This window comes from Ailuropoda melanoleuca, chromosome 4, assembly GCF_002007445.2.
Source record: "Ailuropoda melanoleuca isolate Jingjing chromosome 4, ASM200744v2, whole genome shotgun sequence".
Lineage (NCBI taxonomy): Eukaryota > Metazoa > Chordata > Mammalia > Carnivora > Ursidae > Ailuropoda > Ailuropoda melanoleuca.
Genome location: NC_048221.1, coordinates 72,582,028 through 72,597,671, shown reverse-complemented (window position 1 = coordinate 72,597,671; position 15,644 = coordinate 72,582,028). Strand labels below are relative to the sequence as shown.

The following is a 15,644-nucleotide window of genomic DNA, read 5'->3' as shown; positions in this document are numbered from 1 at the left end:
AGGAGAGGGGAGGGAAGGAGGTATATTCTTTCTTTTTTTGGAGTGAGTTATCATCTCACTCTATGGTCTTCAGGGGTTCCGTTTCCTAAAGGATTAAGTTCATATTCCTCAGACCAACATTCAAGATGACAAAATTTGGCCCCATATCAATTTTCCAGGCCCGTTACCCTTTACACCATTTATTGGAGCAGGGACGATTTTTCTCTTTCTCCTGCATCCTCTGTATACACTCCCACCTTGATCTTAGTTTGTGTGAGCTCCCTATCTTTCCACCGGTCTCAGGCTTACCTGCTGTGGTGGGTTGCTCTTCTGAGAAGTCTTCTATCACCCTGGGCCCCAGGGACCTCTCCTTCTTTGGTTTCCTTCATCAGTGAGGTCCATATGCTGATAGTGTCATTACATTTTTCATGTACGCTAACCTCATCTTGCCAGCAAGGCTGTGAAATCCTTCAAGGCAGGATCTTGGGAGCATGGTTGTGTAGCAAGGTCATGTGCTTGGAAGTCAGACTTAAGATCCAAGATGATCTTGGGTAAGTCATTTCACCTCTCTGAGTCTCAGTATCCTCATTTGTGACATGCAGATAATATGCATGTCTTGGTTTTTGGTGAAGATCATCTCCATATAGATTTGGGAAAGTGCCTGGTACATTGGAGACACTCAAGAAGTGCCTGGATGTTGACTTGATGTCTGCTGTAACCCCTCGGCTATGCCCTCTTCCTATCCTGTGCAACTCTCTCCACCTTGGTCTCTCTCCCTTCTGATTTTCTGCCCTGAATTTGAACCAGGAGAACTGTGCCAAGTTTGGGGAGTGACCATGAGCTGTTCTTATTTTCCCAGAGGGCATATCTTAGGCTACTGGCTTCAGTCTTCAGTCACAGTAGAAAGACTAGGAGCGAGATTTCATGCCCATTGCTAAGGATGTGATGTTCGCTTAACTGTTCAAGGGATTTAAGTCTTTCTCTGAAGATTTGTAAGGAAAATGCATGTATCTAAGTCCAGTTTACCTGGCAACAGGGCGATGAAATAAACAGCTTTATAGCACTTGGTATTTTTTTTAGAAACTCCTGCATCCATCTGCTGTAACACGTCAAATACCTAGGCCTTAATCTTTTTGATATCCTGATTTCCTCCTCCTCTTACCTCAATCCCACCCCAGGAACCCAGGTCTGATATGGCTGTGAGAAATGACCCATGCAAAAACTCTCATCATTCAAAGTTTAATGAGAAATGACAGCTTTGTTACTTTCAGGTAAATATCGGTCATGTGCGCCTATAAATGGGGGTGGATGCACTGAATTGGGTAGAAAACGAGAAGTCACCATAGCCTTCTGTGGCACGATAGCGTGTCCTGACGTCACATCCCAGGTCGATCTTCTTTTCATGTGTGTTCACGGAGTCTCACTCACAGGGCCCAATGAGATAGAAGCTGCTTCTTTCGTCCCTCTTAAGGCCCAGCTCTATGCCCCAGAGAAGGAGGGGCTCATTACAGACTTGACTGATTACACAATGGTGTCCACCCTCCTTCGGTTCACTGCATTATCCCCAGGGCCCCCTGCGTGGGAGCCAGGGGCCAGTCCTTCTTCCTGGGCGGGCGGGTGGGGTCAGAGCTGCTGATGGCCCACTAGCAGTGGGGTGTGTGTGAGAGCAGGGGTCGGGGCGTTGGTGATGGCGGAGTTGAGCTCTTCATTACACACATACCAGGCGCTTCATTTTGTGCCTACAGTCAACACTCTAGTGTTCAAAGTCTGTTCTTTTTCATTGCTGCTGCCTGTTTATTTGGGGTGGTGGGTTGTGTACCTCTTTGCTGTGGACGACTGTTTATTTGCCATGCATCTGAGTGTGTGTGTGCGCGTGTGCACATGTGTGCATGCGTTTGGGATTTGAGGGTTGGGCTATGTGGCCTGATTTTTTTTCTTCTCCTACTTTCCACTAATACAGCACTGCTGTCTTGCTCTGGTCCTACTCAGGCATTTGAGCCCTCCTTCCCCAGACCCCTGGGAGCAGGCTGGGGTTTGTCCCGCCGCCTCGCCCGGGCACGTACTGCTCAGTGGTAGGGATAGCCTTTGCCCATGAGACTCTGATAAGCCTGTCCTGGGCTCCCGGGAGCTTCAGGACTCTCTCCGAATTGCCTGTTGCCTGAGGGCAGGCTCTTAGCCTACCTGACTGACTAGACAGTCCCGCTCAGGTCCAGGGCTAAATGGACTCTTCTCCATGGCCTGGTGCTGTTATCCTGACATGTTTGCAGAGCTGGGAAGAGCCTGGGGAGGCTGGGCTCCTGTATGAGTCTCCTGTTACTGCTGTCACACAGTACTACGCACTTAGTGGCTTAAAGCAACTCAGATTTATTCTCTTATGGTTCTCGTGGTCACATGTCTAAAATGGGTTGGCCGAGCTACATTCTTTCTGGAGGCTCTAGGAGAAAATTCATTTCTGTGCCTTCTCTAAAGGCTGCCTGGACTCCTTGGCTCATCCCAACTTCTGCTTCCGTGGTCACATCCCCTTGCTTCTCTGACTCTCGCCCTCCTGCCTCCCTCTTATAAAAACCCTTGTGATGACCGTTGGGCCTGTAGAATAATCCAGGCTCATGTCCGCATTGTAAGGTCTTTAATTTAATCACCTAAGTCTCTTTTGCTATGTAAGGTAACATATTCATAGGTTCTGGGGATTGGGACATGCACATCTTTGGGGGGCTTATCCCCAAGCTTACCACAGCACCCCACACCTCAGAGAAGATCTATGCAAGTGAGTAGATGTGGTGGATCCCAAACCAACCTGGTCATGGTATGATTTCTATGATTCTAGAAACCCCAAACCCCTTCTCCCTCTAGATACCTCCCTAGATGCCCCCTCAGTGCACAAAGCATCTTCATCCACACTGAGAACTCAGGCTTCGTACAAGGCCTGAACACATTTCTTCACACTAAAGTGTAAATGGTTGATGGCAGAGCCTTTCCTAACAGCAAGTCCTGATTGGAGGGAGGCTCGTGTGAGGGAAGGAGGAGGGAGGGGGGCAGGGGCTAACTTGGATCATGTCCTGGTAACCCACTAGCATGGGGGTTCCCAGTGATGGAGGGAGCAAAAGCACCTAGAAGTATGACCATAAAGTTTTAATCAAACAGAGCAAAATGGCCGCAATGCAGAACAGGTAATGCTTGGAGAAGAGGAAGAAGACCATCTCCTTGGTGACATAGATTATGTGTATAAAGATGAAGCCGTACAGGAACATGGCAAACTGGTTCTGGGGAAGCAGGAGGTCCTGGAGGCCTCCCGAGAACTGTGGGGAAAGAAGAGAGTGCCGCTGGCCCAACCGTGCTGCTCAGCGGCCAGGCAGGTCTGGGTGTCTGTCCTGCTCCTGTCCCTTCCGGAATGTGACCTTGAGGTCATCTTCCTCACCTGAGGGAAAGGTCACTGTGCCCCCCTCACAGACTATGGGAGGAAGAGTGGGCCAAGAACAGAAACATTCCTAGCAAGGTCATACTTATGGAGAGGGACCTTGTGGGTTTTCACTTCCTCAGTCTGCCCTTAGCCCTCCTGAGTCAGGTTCCAGGCGACACAGTCCTTTCTCCGGGTTCTCTGCTGTCTCCGAGTCACGTGGGTGGCAGACTCTCTCTGACTCTGAGGTCCCCAGATGTGCACGCCGGGTCTTGGGAATGTTCTCTGGATGGCTTGCCCTGACACTCAGGCTTGTTCTCTGCATAGTGGCACAATGGGAGGGTGGCCCCTGGGGCATAAGTGCCTGTTTCTGACTCTCTTGTCCTGGCAAATGTCTCACGGGGTCAGTCTGTGGTCTCTCCGCCAGAGTTTGGATCTCCCTGGGGGACAGGTGGTCAGAGACAGGTGATAGGGTCTCCCTGAACCCTTCCAATATGGAGCCTGGGAAAAGCAGCTTGAGTCGTCTGGCTGATTCTGCCTGCGTATTGCTCATTTCTGGAATCTATATAATTGAGGTCCAACAAGCCCCTATTTTAACTGTAGAAAGCATCAACATATAAGTATAGCGAAAGCTGACATAACTATTTTGATCTGTAGTTAAGAAGGCATCACCCATGGTTTATTCTTTAAAATATCTTTTAAAATCATGCCATGCTTTTTTGTAAGCAGGCAGATGGCAGAGACCGGGATGCCCTAAGCTAGCTAGAAACATACTCACAGAGATAGTTTTCAATACAATGAATCTATCTACCTACCCATTCATCCAGAAAAAGAGGGAGTGGGGAGGAGGCTTAAACATCAAGTCAGCTTTCCACCTGCCAGTAAATGCACAAAACATAAAACACTTCTGTAAACAATTACCAAAGACCGGGGTTGTGGACACACCATTGTTTGGACAACTACGGAAAATGTGAGGGCAAATCAATAAACCGGAGGAGGCAGAAAATGACTCCAGTGATGCCATTTCTAAAGTGAATAGCAAGGCAGGTTGAAGACCAGAGGAAGAAACCCAGCGTTCTAGCGGGAGGGGGCGCTGCGCAGGTGGTCTGCAGACCCGCTACGGCTCCGGCTCTGGGTCTGCGGACTTCTGCTGCCAAAAGCAGCCAGCATGTGTTTTCAGTCTGAAATGCTCATGGGTGATAATTGTGATTTTGACAAACAAACATTGATTTGTGAGACCTTTTAGGCTTTTCACAACACTTTCAATGGTCTATCTTTTGAGCAGAAGACAGACAGCAGATAAGACTATACACAAGGGTTTCCAGCTCATCCAGCCAAGAGTAAGATTTTCAAACTAAAAAAGGGAAAACAAGTATGGTTAGAAGCAGGCATAGAGCAAACGCATAGTACTGTAACCACAGGGGCTTTAAGGAGTTTCAGGCCCCAACTCATGAAACATTTTATCCCATGATACTGAGAACAAAACCCCAGGCTTGGAAATGGAACTTACTAGTGAGAAAAAAAAAAAAAAAAAAAAACTCAGGAAATGTGCCAGAATCTTAGGGACAAGCAAATGCTTTCTAGATTTTTAAAGAGAGGAAAAAAGATGGATTCTGGAGATCCCAGTTCAGTAGGCTTGACTTGGCTCAGCAAAACCATTCAGTGTATAATTAAGCAGGTATTTTGCAAGCAGTAAAAAAAAAAACAAAAAAATCAAACGATAATTGTTAAAACCCAGCATGTGTTCATTGAAAACAAATCATGCAAAACCAATCTCCTTTTCTTAAAAAAAAAAATGGACCAGTCAATTAGGGAAAGCTGTAGGTAGTATGACATCTTAATTCTGGGAAACCATTTGACAGTGTGTCTCAAGATAGTTTTTTGGACAAGGTAGAGAAATGTGAGCGGGATAAAATGTAACCCAAGGGTGCCGATTAATGGAACATTGCTAACCTGTAGGGAGATCTTACAGTGGTGTTTACTTTAGGTCATATCCTCCTCAACAATTATAGCAATGACTTGGATAAAGACAGAAGGCAAGTTTCTCAGAAGTGAGGATGACTCAGAGCTGGGAAGCATAGCTAATACATTACATCCCAATAAAACTGAAAAGTGATGAATGTAAGTTGTTGCATTTGGGTCAAGAAGTGAATTGCATGAGTACATAAAAATGGTAATAGCTAACATTTATTGAGTGCTTACCTAATGTGCCAGGCTCATCGCAAAGTGCCTCGCATGCGTGCCTGCTCTCCTTTACTCCTCGTTATGACCCTATGAGGCAGGGACTACTTTCTAGATGAGCAAACCAGGGTCCAAGGAGGATTCGTAACTTGCCCAATGTCATGCGGATTATACATAATAGAGCCAGAGTTTTAACCCAGGACTGATCTCAAAGCCCAGGCAACATGTTTTCAACAATGGCTTCTTCTCATTATTTAGGACTTAACAGCCCGGTCTCACAGTGCTAACCCCTTCCCATCGCATTGGACCAAAAGCAGGCTTTCTTATCCCCCATTTAATACAGATTAGGGGAGAGTGGTCCATTTCCTGGCTAAAGATGTTGAAGTTTTAGTTGGCAACAAGGCAAAGCTATCCAACAGAACAAATGCAGCTCTGGTGAGGGGAGGTGATGGCTTTATCAAAACGCACTGGGCAGACTGCAGTTGGGCTCCCCTCTCTTACACGAGATGTAGAGAGGACCAGAGAGTGGTGGAAATGCAGTCCCCGAGAAGGAGAGCTGTCGGCAGGCGGGTGGACAGGTGGACAGGTGGACAGGTGCTTGTGGGGCCCCTCGCAGGGTCAACTCTCCTGAAAGAGTTGATCTCAGCTTAGCAGGGAAGCTGTAATGCAGCCAGCAGCCCGTCTCTGGACCAGGGCAGTGGGAAGCAGGTCAGGTGGGCTCCCCCGACCCTCAGGGTCGGCCCCTAGCCCTCCAGGAGGGACCTGCGGGCCTCTCGCCAGCGCCCCTCCTTCTCTGTCACCTACCAGGCGGGGCGTCACCTGCTGCTGAAGCTGCGCCATCACCTCGTCGTGCTGCCGCTGGCGCTCGTTCTCCTCGTGCAGGTACTTGAGCCGCGTGAGCTCGAACTCCATGCGCACCTTCTCCAGCTCCAGCTCCGTGTTGCGCTCGGTGGCCAGGGTCTCGGGGGCGGCCGGCGCGGGGGGCAGCTCCCCGAGTTCAGGTCCGTCCCCCGCCTGGCCCTTGGGGGCGGAGCCGGCCTTGGAGGACGGTGACTTGGGTGGCCTTGGGCAGCCTCCGTCCTCGCAAGCTTCCATCTCCTCCAGCTGGTTGTAGGAAGAGTCTGGCTTCGGGGACTCTGCCTCCTGGTGCAGTGAAGGGGCGAGTCAGGGGGCGAGTCAGCTTGGGCCTGGGGCTGCCCCCACGCCACCCCGGGCACCTCCGCGCCACGGTGGACTGGGTGGGACGTGTGAGAGAGGGCTGTGACCTGTAAGGATCTAGACCGAGTTCTAACCACAGGTGCACTGACCTGGAGTTATAGGGAAGCGGAGGGCGCACTGACACGGAGGAAGGGTGCCCTCAAGTTGCAAGGGGAGGCTTGAGGAGTTGAGGCGGAAGTCTGTCTTCCTGGTAACTTTCCCATCCCCACTCTGACTTTGAGACAATGAGACACCCAGTCCTCCTGGGGCTACAGAGGGAGGAACCTAAATGTAGGGGACCAACACAAGGTCTATGGGGGAGCCAGGTCCCATTCACAGAGAGAGGACAGGGCCCTGAATGGGGAGGTAGGTGGGAGAGACCAAAGCCAGCCTCAGATGGCTTCACAATCTTATTAAGGGCTACCTGGTCCCTGGTGACAGCTGGGGGCCAGCTGTGGGTGTGGGGTGCACATGACTTGCTCTTCTTAGCAGCTCTCTGGGATCTCCTAGCACTCAGCTCCTATCATGTGTTCCAGTGATACTCTCCTCCCCACGTAGGGACAGGCGGGGGCGGTGAAACAAGGCACCCCCCTCACCTTACCAAAGAAGCCCTTGATTTCCCTTCAGACATGGGGTCATCAGGCACCGCCTTGGGGAGGGTTGGGCAGCTTTCTCCTGCTCCCCGGGCTTCCATCATTTCTCTGTCCTCTGCTGCCATCCAGAAAACCACAGTGCTGCCAATTGGGGCGAAAGGACATCTTTTAAAGTACTAACATTTGGTCTCACCAGATTCCACAGCCGGGCCACCATCACAATCCCCTGTCCTCATAATAACCCACATTCTACTCGTTGCTAGGGCCCCTCTGGCAGAGGGTGTGACACGCCTTTGAGGCCCATTATTAGGAACTGTAGGATGGGCCTTCGCCACCCCAGGGACTGCTTTAGACACTAGAATTCCGCCACTTGAATCCAGAGTTCCATCGTTTGAAATCTCCTCCCTTGGGTCCCTCTTTTAAGGACAGACTGTATTGGGGCGAGTTACAGTTAGCCCCACAAACCCTGTTATAGGCTGAATCGTGTCTCCCCCCAAATTCACATGTTGCTGTCCTAAACCCCAGTACCTTAGAATGTGATCTTATTTAGAGCTGGGGCCTTTCTAGAAGTGATTAAATTAAAATGAGCTCATTAGGGTAGGTTCTAATCCAATATGACGGATGTGCTTATAAGAAGAGGAAATTTGGGGGGCACCTGGGTGGCTCAGTCGGTTAAGCGTCTGCCTTGGGCTCAGGTCATGATCCCAGGGTCCCGGGATCAAGCCCCACGTCAGGCTCCCTGCTCAGCAGGGAGTCTGCTTCTCCTTCACCCTCTCCTTCTGTGTACTTTCTCTCTCTCTCTCAAATAAATAAAACATTAAAAAAAAAAAAAAAGAAGAGGAAATTCGGGCACGGACATGCACAGAAGGAAGATGGTGTGAACGTAAGGGAAAAGATGAGCTCTACAAACCGAAGAGAGAGGCCTTGTATGATCAGTCAGTGTTCTCCAGAGAAATAGAATATATATATCTCTACATATCATATCATATATGACTTCTTATAAGGAATTGGCTCGTGATTGTAAAGGCTGAGCAGAAGTGGCATGATCTGCTGTCTGTGAGTGGGAGTCCCAGGAAAGCTGGTGGTGTAAATTCCAGTCCTGATCCAAAGGTCTAATAGGCAGGAGTACTACGCATGTAAGTCCTAGTCCATGGCCAGGAGAAGACCGATAGCTCAGTTCAAGCAGTCGGGCAGAGGGAGTGGGAGTGGAAGGGGCAGAGAGGAAAGGAGAGGAGAGGGAGAGAGAATCTGAAGCAGACTACACTGAGTGCTGAGCCCAATTTGGGGCTCGATCCCAGGTCTGCGAGACCATGACTGAGCTGCAGTCAAAAGAATCCGATGCTTAAGTGACTCAGCCACCCAGGTGCCCCTCTCCCACAGTTTTATTCTATTCAGGCCCTCAAAGGAGTAGATGATGCCCATTCGTAATGGGTGGGGCCATCTGGTTTACTCAGGCCACCAATTCAAATGCTAATCTCTTCCAGAAATACCCTCACACTGCACTGAGAAGTAGTTTGGGCATCCCATGGCCCAGTCAGGTTGAGCCAAAATTAACCACTGCAGGGCTGGAATGGACCCTTCCCTCAGAGCCTTTGGACAGAACGAACCCCAGCCTCCAGATATCGGACTTTCCAGCTCCAGAACTGTGAGAAAATACATTTCTGTGGTTTAAGCTCCCCAGTCTGTGGTGCTTTGTACTTTGTTGTGGAAGCCCTGGCACGCTAACACAACTCCCCTTACTCAGAGAATGGACTGAGGGGGACCAAGAAAGAAACTGGGAGGCTGGGGAATATGCTTTGCCATCTTTTGTGAAAATGACAGAAAACCTTTTCAGTAGCTGGAGACGAAATTGCATTCTGGAAAGTGAAAGGACTGCATTTGAGTTTTAGCTTTGCTGCTTTCACTAGCTGTGTGTCCAAGGGAAAGTTATTTTGCCCATCTGGGGCTCAGTGTCCTCATTTATAAATGGGGGTAAGATTTGCCATTTCACTGCGCTGTAGCACTGATGTGAAAATAGGACAGTGTGTTTGCCCGCTACCTGCCTATACAGGGGCTAAGGAAACCATCATTGTCGTCGTCATTGTCACTGTAAGGGGTGGCTTTGTCACAGGAGAAAAGAAAGTGAGAAAACCATGGCTTTTGTCTCCCAGCATTATGATGATGACCACATGATGTCTCACAGTTACTGAGTCAGATGTTGATGTTGCCTCGAGCACTGGAAGTAGATTGCTAGATAAACACAGGGATGCCCTGTTATATTTGGATTTTAAGTAAATAATCTTTTGTATAAATATTTCCTAAAAAATTGCATGGGATGCCCTTATAAAATTATTCCTTGTTTTTCTGAATTTCAAATTTAAGTGGGGATCCTGTATTTTTATTTGCTGAATCTGGTGTTAACTAGGAGAGACCTACCCAAAGAAACAACGATGTATGACCAAATAATGAACTGTCATTAAAAAGCACCAAGCACTAAAAAGCATAAGTACTATGGGTAGTTGTATCAGCTATCTATCAAGCAACCATAGAATGTCAGTGGTATAATGCAATAAACATTTATGTAGCCAGGCACCTAAGATTTGGCTGATCTAGGCCGGGCTCAACTACGGTCTTGTCCCAGGCAACTTTGTTCCACACGTCCCTCATCCTCTTCTTGGGAATAGAAGATTAGCCTGGGCACGCTCTTTTTGTGGCAATGGAATGAGCACAAGAGGCCCTGGAATTGGTACACCATTGCCTCGATCTTATTCTGTTGGCTTTGGCCAATACTATAAGGTGGCCATATAGCCAAACCCAAAGTCGAAGGATGGAGAAACGTATTCTGCCTTTTTAGAGAAAGAACTGGAAAGCCGTAGGGTGAATGGTATGGCTCCAGGGCAGGATGATGAAGTGTTGGGGCCCATCAGGCAATGCAGTCGGTCACTGTAGTTAAGAAGACCAGGGCTGCTATGGCTGAAGCAGCTGGGAAGGGTTTAGTGGAAGAAGTGGCATGAAGGTGGATGGAATTTGAGCAAGAGGGAAGGATCTGCATGAGCAAAATCTCTGCTCAGTCTTGTCCATCTTCCTCTCCACTTCTGCTCTTTGCCCCTCTCCACTTTGACCTTTTCCCAGGAAGCTGACCTCTGTGAAACCTCAGTAATTCATTAAGCAAAGCTGTATGTTCCGAAGCAAAACAGAGTCTCGGACTCTCATTTCTCCTGCCCCAAGGTAAGATCCTCACACCCCCATCCTTTAGCGGACCCTACAGGAAGCTGGGCACGGGGGTCTCATGAGCCTTGGGTTGGTTTGGCACTCCTGGTGGCATGAAGAGGGTCTCCCCTCCTCCACCAGGCCCAGGGAAAAGCAGGTTAGAGTAAAGCCACGTGAGGGAGCAAAGGAGACGGGATCACCTGGGAGCCCAATAGGGACCTGGAGGACTGGGCCTCCCCAGGGCTGTTCCATGCTGGGCTCAGCAGCTGAGCTGGGGCAGCTGCACCTGTCCTGTCGCTGCTCTCACGTGCTGCTTCTGGTGGTTTTGCGTCTCTGTGTCCTTTCACTTCTCACCAGCATCCGCCACTTTTTCTCTATGTCATTGCTTCAGTGTATTTGGGGTTTCTGCTTCCTCTCTCAATTTCAGCTTACTGCTAACTGCAGCGTGGAATGGCCCATTGGGGCCCTGACTGCATGGCCTCTCTCTGCGTCTTCCATCTTACGCTTGTCCTAACTATTGTAGTCACTTGTGACTTCCTAGTAGACTGTGCCAAAAGCAGGAGTCAGAATGACTCGGTTTGTCTCTATTTGGGCAGAGCTCCTCATTGTAGCCCCTGGGAAGTTTACAGCGCTCCCAGTGCGCTCTGCCAGGTCCCGCGCCCAGGTGGAGAAGTGGAAGGTCGGGGAAGGCAGGGTTTACAATGCAGCACACAGCAGCCTCGGGCTGTCTGGCGGCAGGAGCTGTGGGGTGGGGAGCGGGGGATGGGTTTCCTCTAGAAGGGGCGCTGGGGGCGGCAGGCACCGTGTTATTTATGGGCACGTTCATAGAGCAACAAATCAATTCGAGGTTTGGCCAGTGACCAGATGAGAGAGCTGGGTATTAGCACAGCGCTCAAAGGTTTCATGTACGTTGTCTCATTTGATTCTCAGAATGCCCTGATGAGGCCATTTTGCCTGACAAGCAAGGGACCTGAGTCACACAGGGAGGTGAAGAGATTGGTGTCTGAGTGCCAAGGACATTACTGGCTGAGATAGGACTGGAATGCAGGTTTCCCATCTCCTTCCCCGGTGTTTTTATATTAGATCATAAGGACAGTCATTGGGGCTCCAACTCTAAGAGGTGAGATGATTTTTTTTACTTCGTGAAAATAAAGAAGTCAGTATGTACAATAGATTTTTATGATGACATTATGATAGGACGAGCTCTGTCTAAATAATTAGTGCTGTACCTATATCAAGAATACTGTGCACATTTAGGGGCTCAGTCAGTTAGGCATCTGCCTTTGGCTCAGGTCATGATCCCGGGGTCCTGGGTTCGAGCCCCGCATTGAGCTCCCTGAGTGGGGAGCCTGCTTCCCCCTCTCCCTCTGCCTCTCCCCTGTGCTCATGTTCTCTCTCTCTCTCAAATAAATAATCTTAAAAAAAGGAATACTATGCATATTTAAAAAAGAATAAGACTTAAGAAAAAAAGGAATAAGGGAGAGGCATCAGTGCAAATACGGAATGCTTTCCAAGATACATTATTCAGTGGAAAAGCAAAAACAGGGCTCCCATATGTATGAAAAGATGAAAACACATTATACTTGGGTATGCCTAGAATATGCCTGGCAAAATACATAGTAAATTGGTTCATGGTGGCTGTCTCTGAGGCGGGAGAGCTGAGGGATTGGGGCTTTGGGGAGGGAGGGAGACATTCTTAATGGTATAGCGTTTTGTACTCTGACGTTTAAAAAAAAAATCGCGTGCCTATATTACATTTTCAATTAAAATTTTTAAAATGAATCTGGACGAGAGCACTTTGCTCAGTTTGCCTGAAGGACGTTTAGGGTGCATAATTTGTTCTAATGGAGGACAGACAGGGGATCTTGGAGCCACTGGGTCGTTTCCATCCTGCACACCATCCCCCCCTTTCTGGCCCCCTCCCCAGTCTGCGATAGGCTTTACTTCGGTCCAGGATGGACGTCTTCCTGCTGAATGTCTTCTTCCCTTCCTGACTGCCTCCGATCCAGTGTTGGGCGTGGGGCCCCTTCAGCTCAGGCGCGCTGGTGCTTTTAGAGGATTATAATCTAACACCACTAAGAGCTTGCATTTCTTGGGCACTCACCATGTACCAGCACAGAGAACCTTCCACGGACTATTTGATGTCCCTTTTCAGAGGTGCCACGTGAGTTAGGTGCCATTATGATCTCGATCTCTCTAGAAGGGGTAACTGAGTTTCAGAAAGGCGGGGTCACCTGCCCACAGTGACCGTGAGGAACGGGCGTGCCTGTGAAGCACCAAAGTCCCTGCTTGAAATACTTGGAATGGTTCCTGGTTTCCTGACTGAACCCTGGTTGACACGGGGAGGGGGCACCTCAAGATGCTCAGGGGGTTTTGGGAGGAAATCCACCTGAGGAGGGAGCCAGGAGCTGCTTGAAGGGCGCCTCCAAAAAGCACACGGGGATGTGTGTGAAGGCGTGTGCAGGGATGTTTTCTCAGTCAGGGCGTAACCGGGTGACGGAAACCGCAGGGTAATGCCACCAGGGAAGGCAGCGGATAAGGAATTTCAGCTGGTGACAGCAGAACGACTACTCAGGGGCAAAGCAACTCCAAAAAATATGGGAAAGGACAAAGTGGGGAGAGATGCCCCTCTGAAGCTGAGATTCGGGTCTCACTGGAGAGGGTTTGGCTGGAGCCACTGAACAGTGTGGAAGTTTACTAAGGCCAGAGGTCAAGCAGATCCAGGCTGGCAAGCGGCAAACTAGCCAATGGGGTGCCAACAAAACTCACCAGGCAGCTGCCTAGGGTTTGGTGTTGAACTCAGCAGGAAGTCACTGGAGAGAACCCCAGCTTGCTGTGAAGCTGCCCCTAAGGGGCCCCTGAGACTCTCAGAAGCTTAGTGTCACCGGATGTCCCCGCCAAGCATTGCCTCTTGGAGGGAGTAAGCAAAGCGGAGGGCGCACGTTCCTCCTGCCATGTCTCTCTGGCGCCCTCTACTGACAAGGCGTAACATCGCGCGCTGGCGGAGGAATGTTTCTGGGCTCTGGACTTCAGCACCGGGACCAGCGCAATGAAGGCTAGATTTGCAGCCGAGAGGCAGTAAATTGATAACTGGCACAGTGTGTGTACACCAGGAATTCAGTTCTCTTTCAACGTACCTGCCCCAGTGCCCTGGGGGAATGTCCTGCCTTTTGAGAAGTTCACCCGAGACAACAACGCACAGCTTCCAGGTTCTTGACCCTGTGTTAGGTACGGATGGGACACCACGGATGGTCAGATGCAACTCTTGGTGGAGTACATAATCAGGATGGAGAGAGAAGGAGTGCTTCTGGATGTTCCTGAAATTCACCCTAGCCTGCCTGCCTTCCAGACTTTTGGCTGGCAGTGTCCTTAGCCCACAAAACCCTCTCTCCTTTATCTCCAACTATGAAAGTCCCCTCCAACCTTTGGGGTCCATCCCAGCTCCTGTCACCTGTGACACTGTGAGCTTTGTGTCTCTGGCTGCTTGGTGTTAAAATGTTGGGATGCTTGTGTCATCTCTCCCGCTAGATGAGAGGCTGGGTGGGGCAGGGCACACTGCCTTGCTCACAGTGGGTGCCAGGAAGGGGCTGGCTTAGCCAATGGCCCTGGACAGGCTGCGGCTCCCTTCTGGCTAGTGAGTGTCCCATAGGCAGGCAGGCCAGAGGGCCGAGGAGCTATGCCTTCTCCTCTTTGTCTTTACACACCCAGCAGAACCAGAGGCCTCACTTCCTACCCACTTTCCTTGTTTGATCCCTCTACTCTGATGTGGGTGAATTAGCAGCCGATGAATTCCCATACAGCTGGGTGTAAAGTAAACTCTTATGTGTGTGGCTCTATTTTAAATGCTTGGGAAGTAGGGTGATGGGTGTGGGAACTTTGCTATTTAAAGGAATTTTGTGCAAAATTTCACAAAGCTTCTTTCTTGCCATCTATAATGAATGCAAATCCAAAGGCCATTCATATCCTGGGCTTGTTCAAGCAGAGCCCACCTGTGGCGACCTCGGAGAAGCCAGAATATAGGCGCCCTTATGCTCTCACCAGGCTGGAGCTCTTGATGGGGGGAATATTCCCATGGAGAGCCTTCCTAAGGCTGAGATTCTGGATTTTCATCGTTCAGAGCTGGAAGGGGCTACGGAAACTCTACAGCCGGGGCCCCAGGGGTTCTCAGTAACAGCTCCTGATTCATTCATTTGGGCTCAGAGAAGGGGACGAGCGGAGTGCCGCTGAGGACGTTCTGCACTGCTGATAGGGGTCCTGGGGTTCTGGCCCCAGCTATGCCACTAGCTAAGTCAAGACCTTGGCAAGTCATCGAAACCCTCCCAAGGTGCAGCTTCTGTGTGTAAAGCTGGGGCACTTAAGCCTGCCCTGCCTCGTAGAGGCCTGCTATGGCTGTTTCCACTTGACCGCAGGTGGTTTCCTTCTCCAAGGCTCTTAGAGCTGCCCCCAGCCGGCCTTTCGGAGTGTGCTGGAGGAGGTAATGGAAGGTCTCCCCTGACACCATTGATGTTGCCTTCAAAAAAAGCCCCCTTGAATGTTTCAGCTGACCCTCTTCTTTCATTTCATGGGAGTTACCATAAAATAAACGTATTCCAGGAAAGAGCTTTCCTCTCCTCACCTTCCTGCTGCTGCATCCTCCACCTCCCCCAGCAACAGGAGGGGAACCAAGTCTGCGAAGCAGCTGTTGGCCAATACTGCCCCCTGGTGGTCCAGCTTGTCATCACTGGGAGGCGTTCAGCCCAGGAGTTTGTCAAAGATTCCTAATCCTGACTATTTGCAGAATTATCAGAAGGCCACCCAGGAAAGCTGACCCACAAGACCCTTGGAAGGGTTCCAGATCCAGAGAATGCCTGGTGGCAACCCAAATCTTTAGCCCTGGCTGTGTGGACGTCTGTGTTCCAGGGAGGAGATGAAGGTGGGGAGGACTACATCATAAGCAAATACCCCAGAGGTGGGAGTGCCTCTGGGAGCGGGTGAACACAGAGCCGTGCAGAACCACACTACGACCTTGGCACCAGCACCGCCAGCCATTACCAAGCCCTGGGTGTGTTAGGCCTGCGCTGGGCTCCACGTGCTTTGCTGCACATAACTTCCCTCAGGAGGGACTATCGTCA

General features: G+C 50.1%; 1 protein-coding gene across 1 annotated transcript; it reads right to left on the bottom strand.

Annotated features, from left to right (window-relative positions):
- Nucleotides 1-3,086: 3,086 nt before the first annotated feature.
- TMEM247 (transmembrane protein 247) lies at nt 3,087-13,693 on the bottom strand. The gene is made up of 4 exons (XM_002912438.3): nt 13,671-13,693; nt 7,353-7,485; nt 6,359-6,697; nt 3,087-3,275 (listed from the first exon to the last, which is right to left on the bottom strand). Exons 2-4 carry the CDS (start codon nt 7,467-7,469, stop codon nt 3,087-3,089), a joined length of 645 nt encoding a protein of 214 aa, XP_002912484.1. The 5' UTR covers nt 7,470-7,485; nt 13,671-13,693.
- Between the last annotated feature and the right edge of the window lie 1,951 nt (nt 13,694-15,644).

Excerpts from the sequence above, each read along its gene's own strand:
- TMEM247 (XM_002912438.3), bottom strand. The coding sequence starts at position 7,469 with ATGGCAGCAGAGGACAGAGAAATGATGGAAGCCCGGGGAGCAGGAGAA. Across the intron at positions 6,698-7,352 it reads GGAAATCAAGGGCTTCTTTG|GAGGCAGAGTCCCCGAAGCC; the intron begins GTAAGGTGAGGG and ends TCACTGCACCAG. Across the intron at positions 3,276-6,358 it reads AGCAGGTGACGCCCCGCCTG|TTCTCGGGAGGCCTCCAGGA; the intron begins GTAGGTGACAGA and ends CTTTCCCCACAG.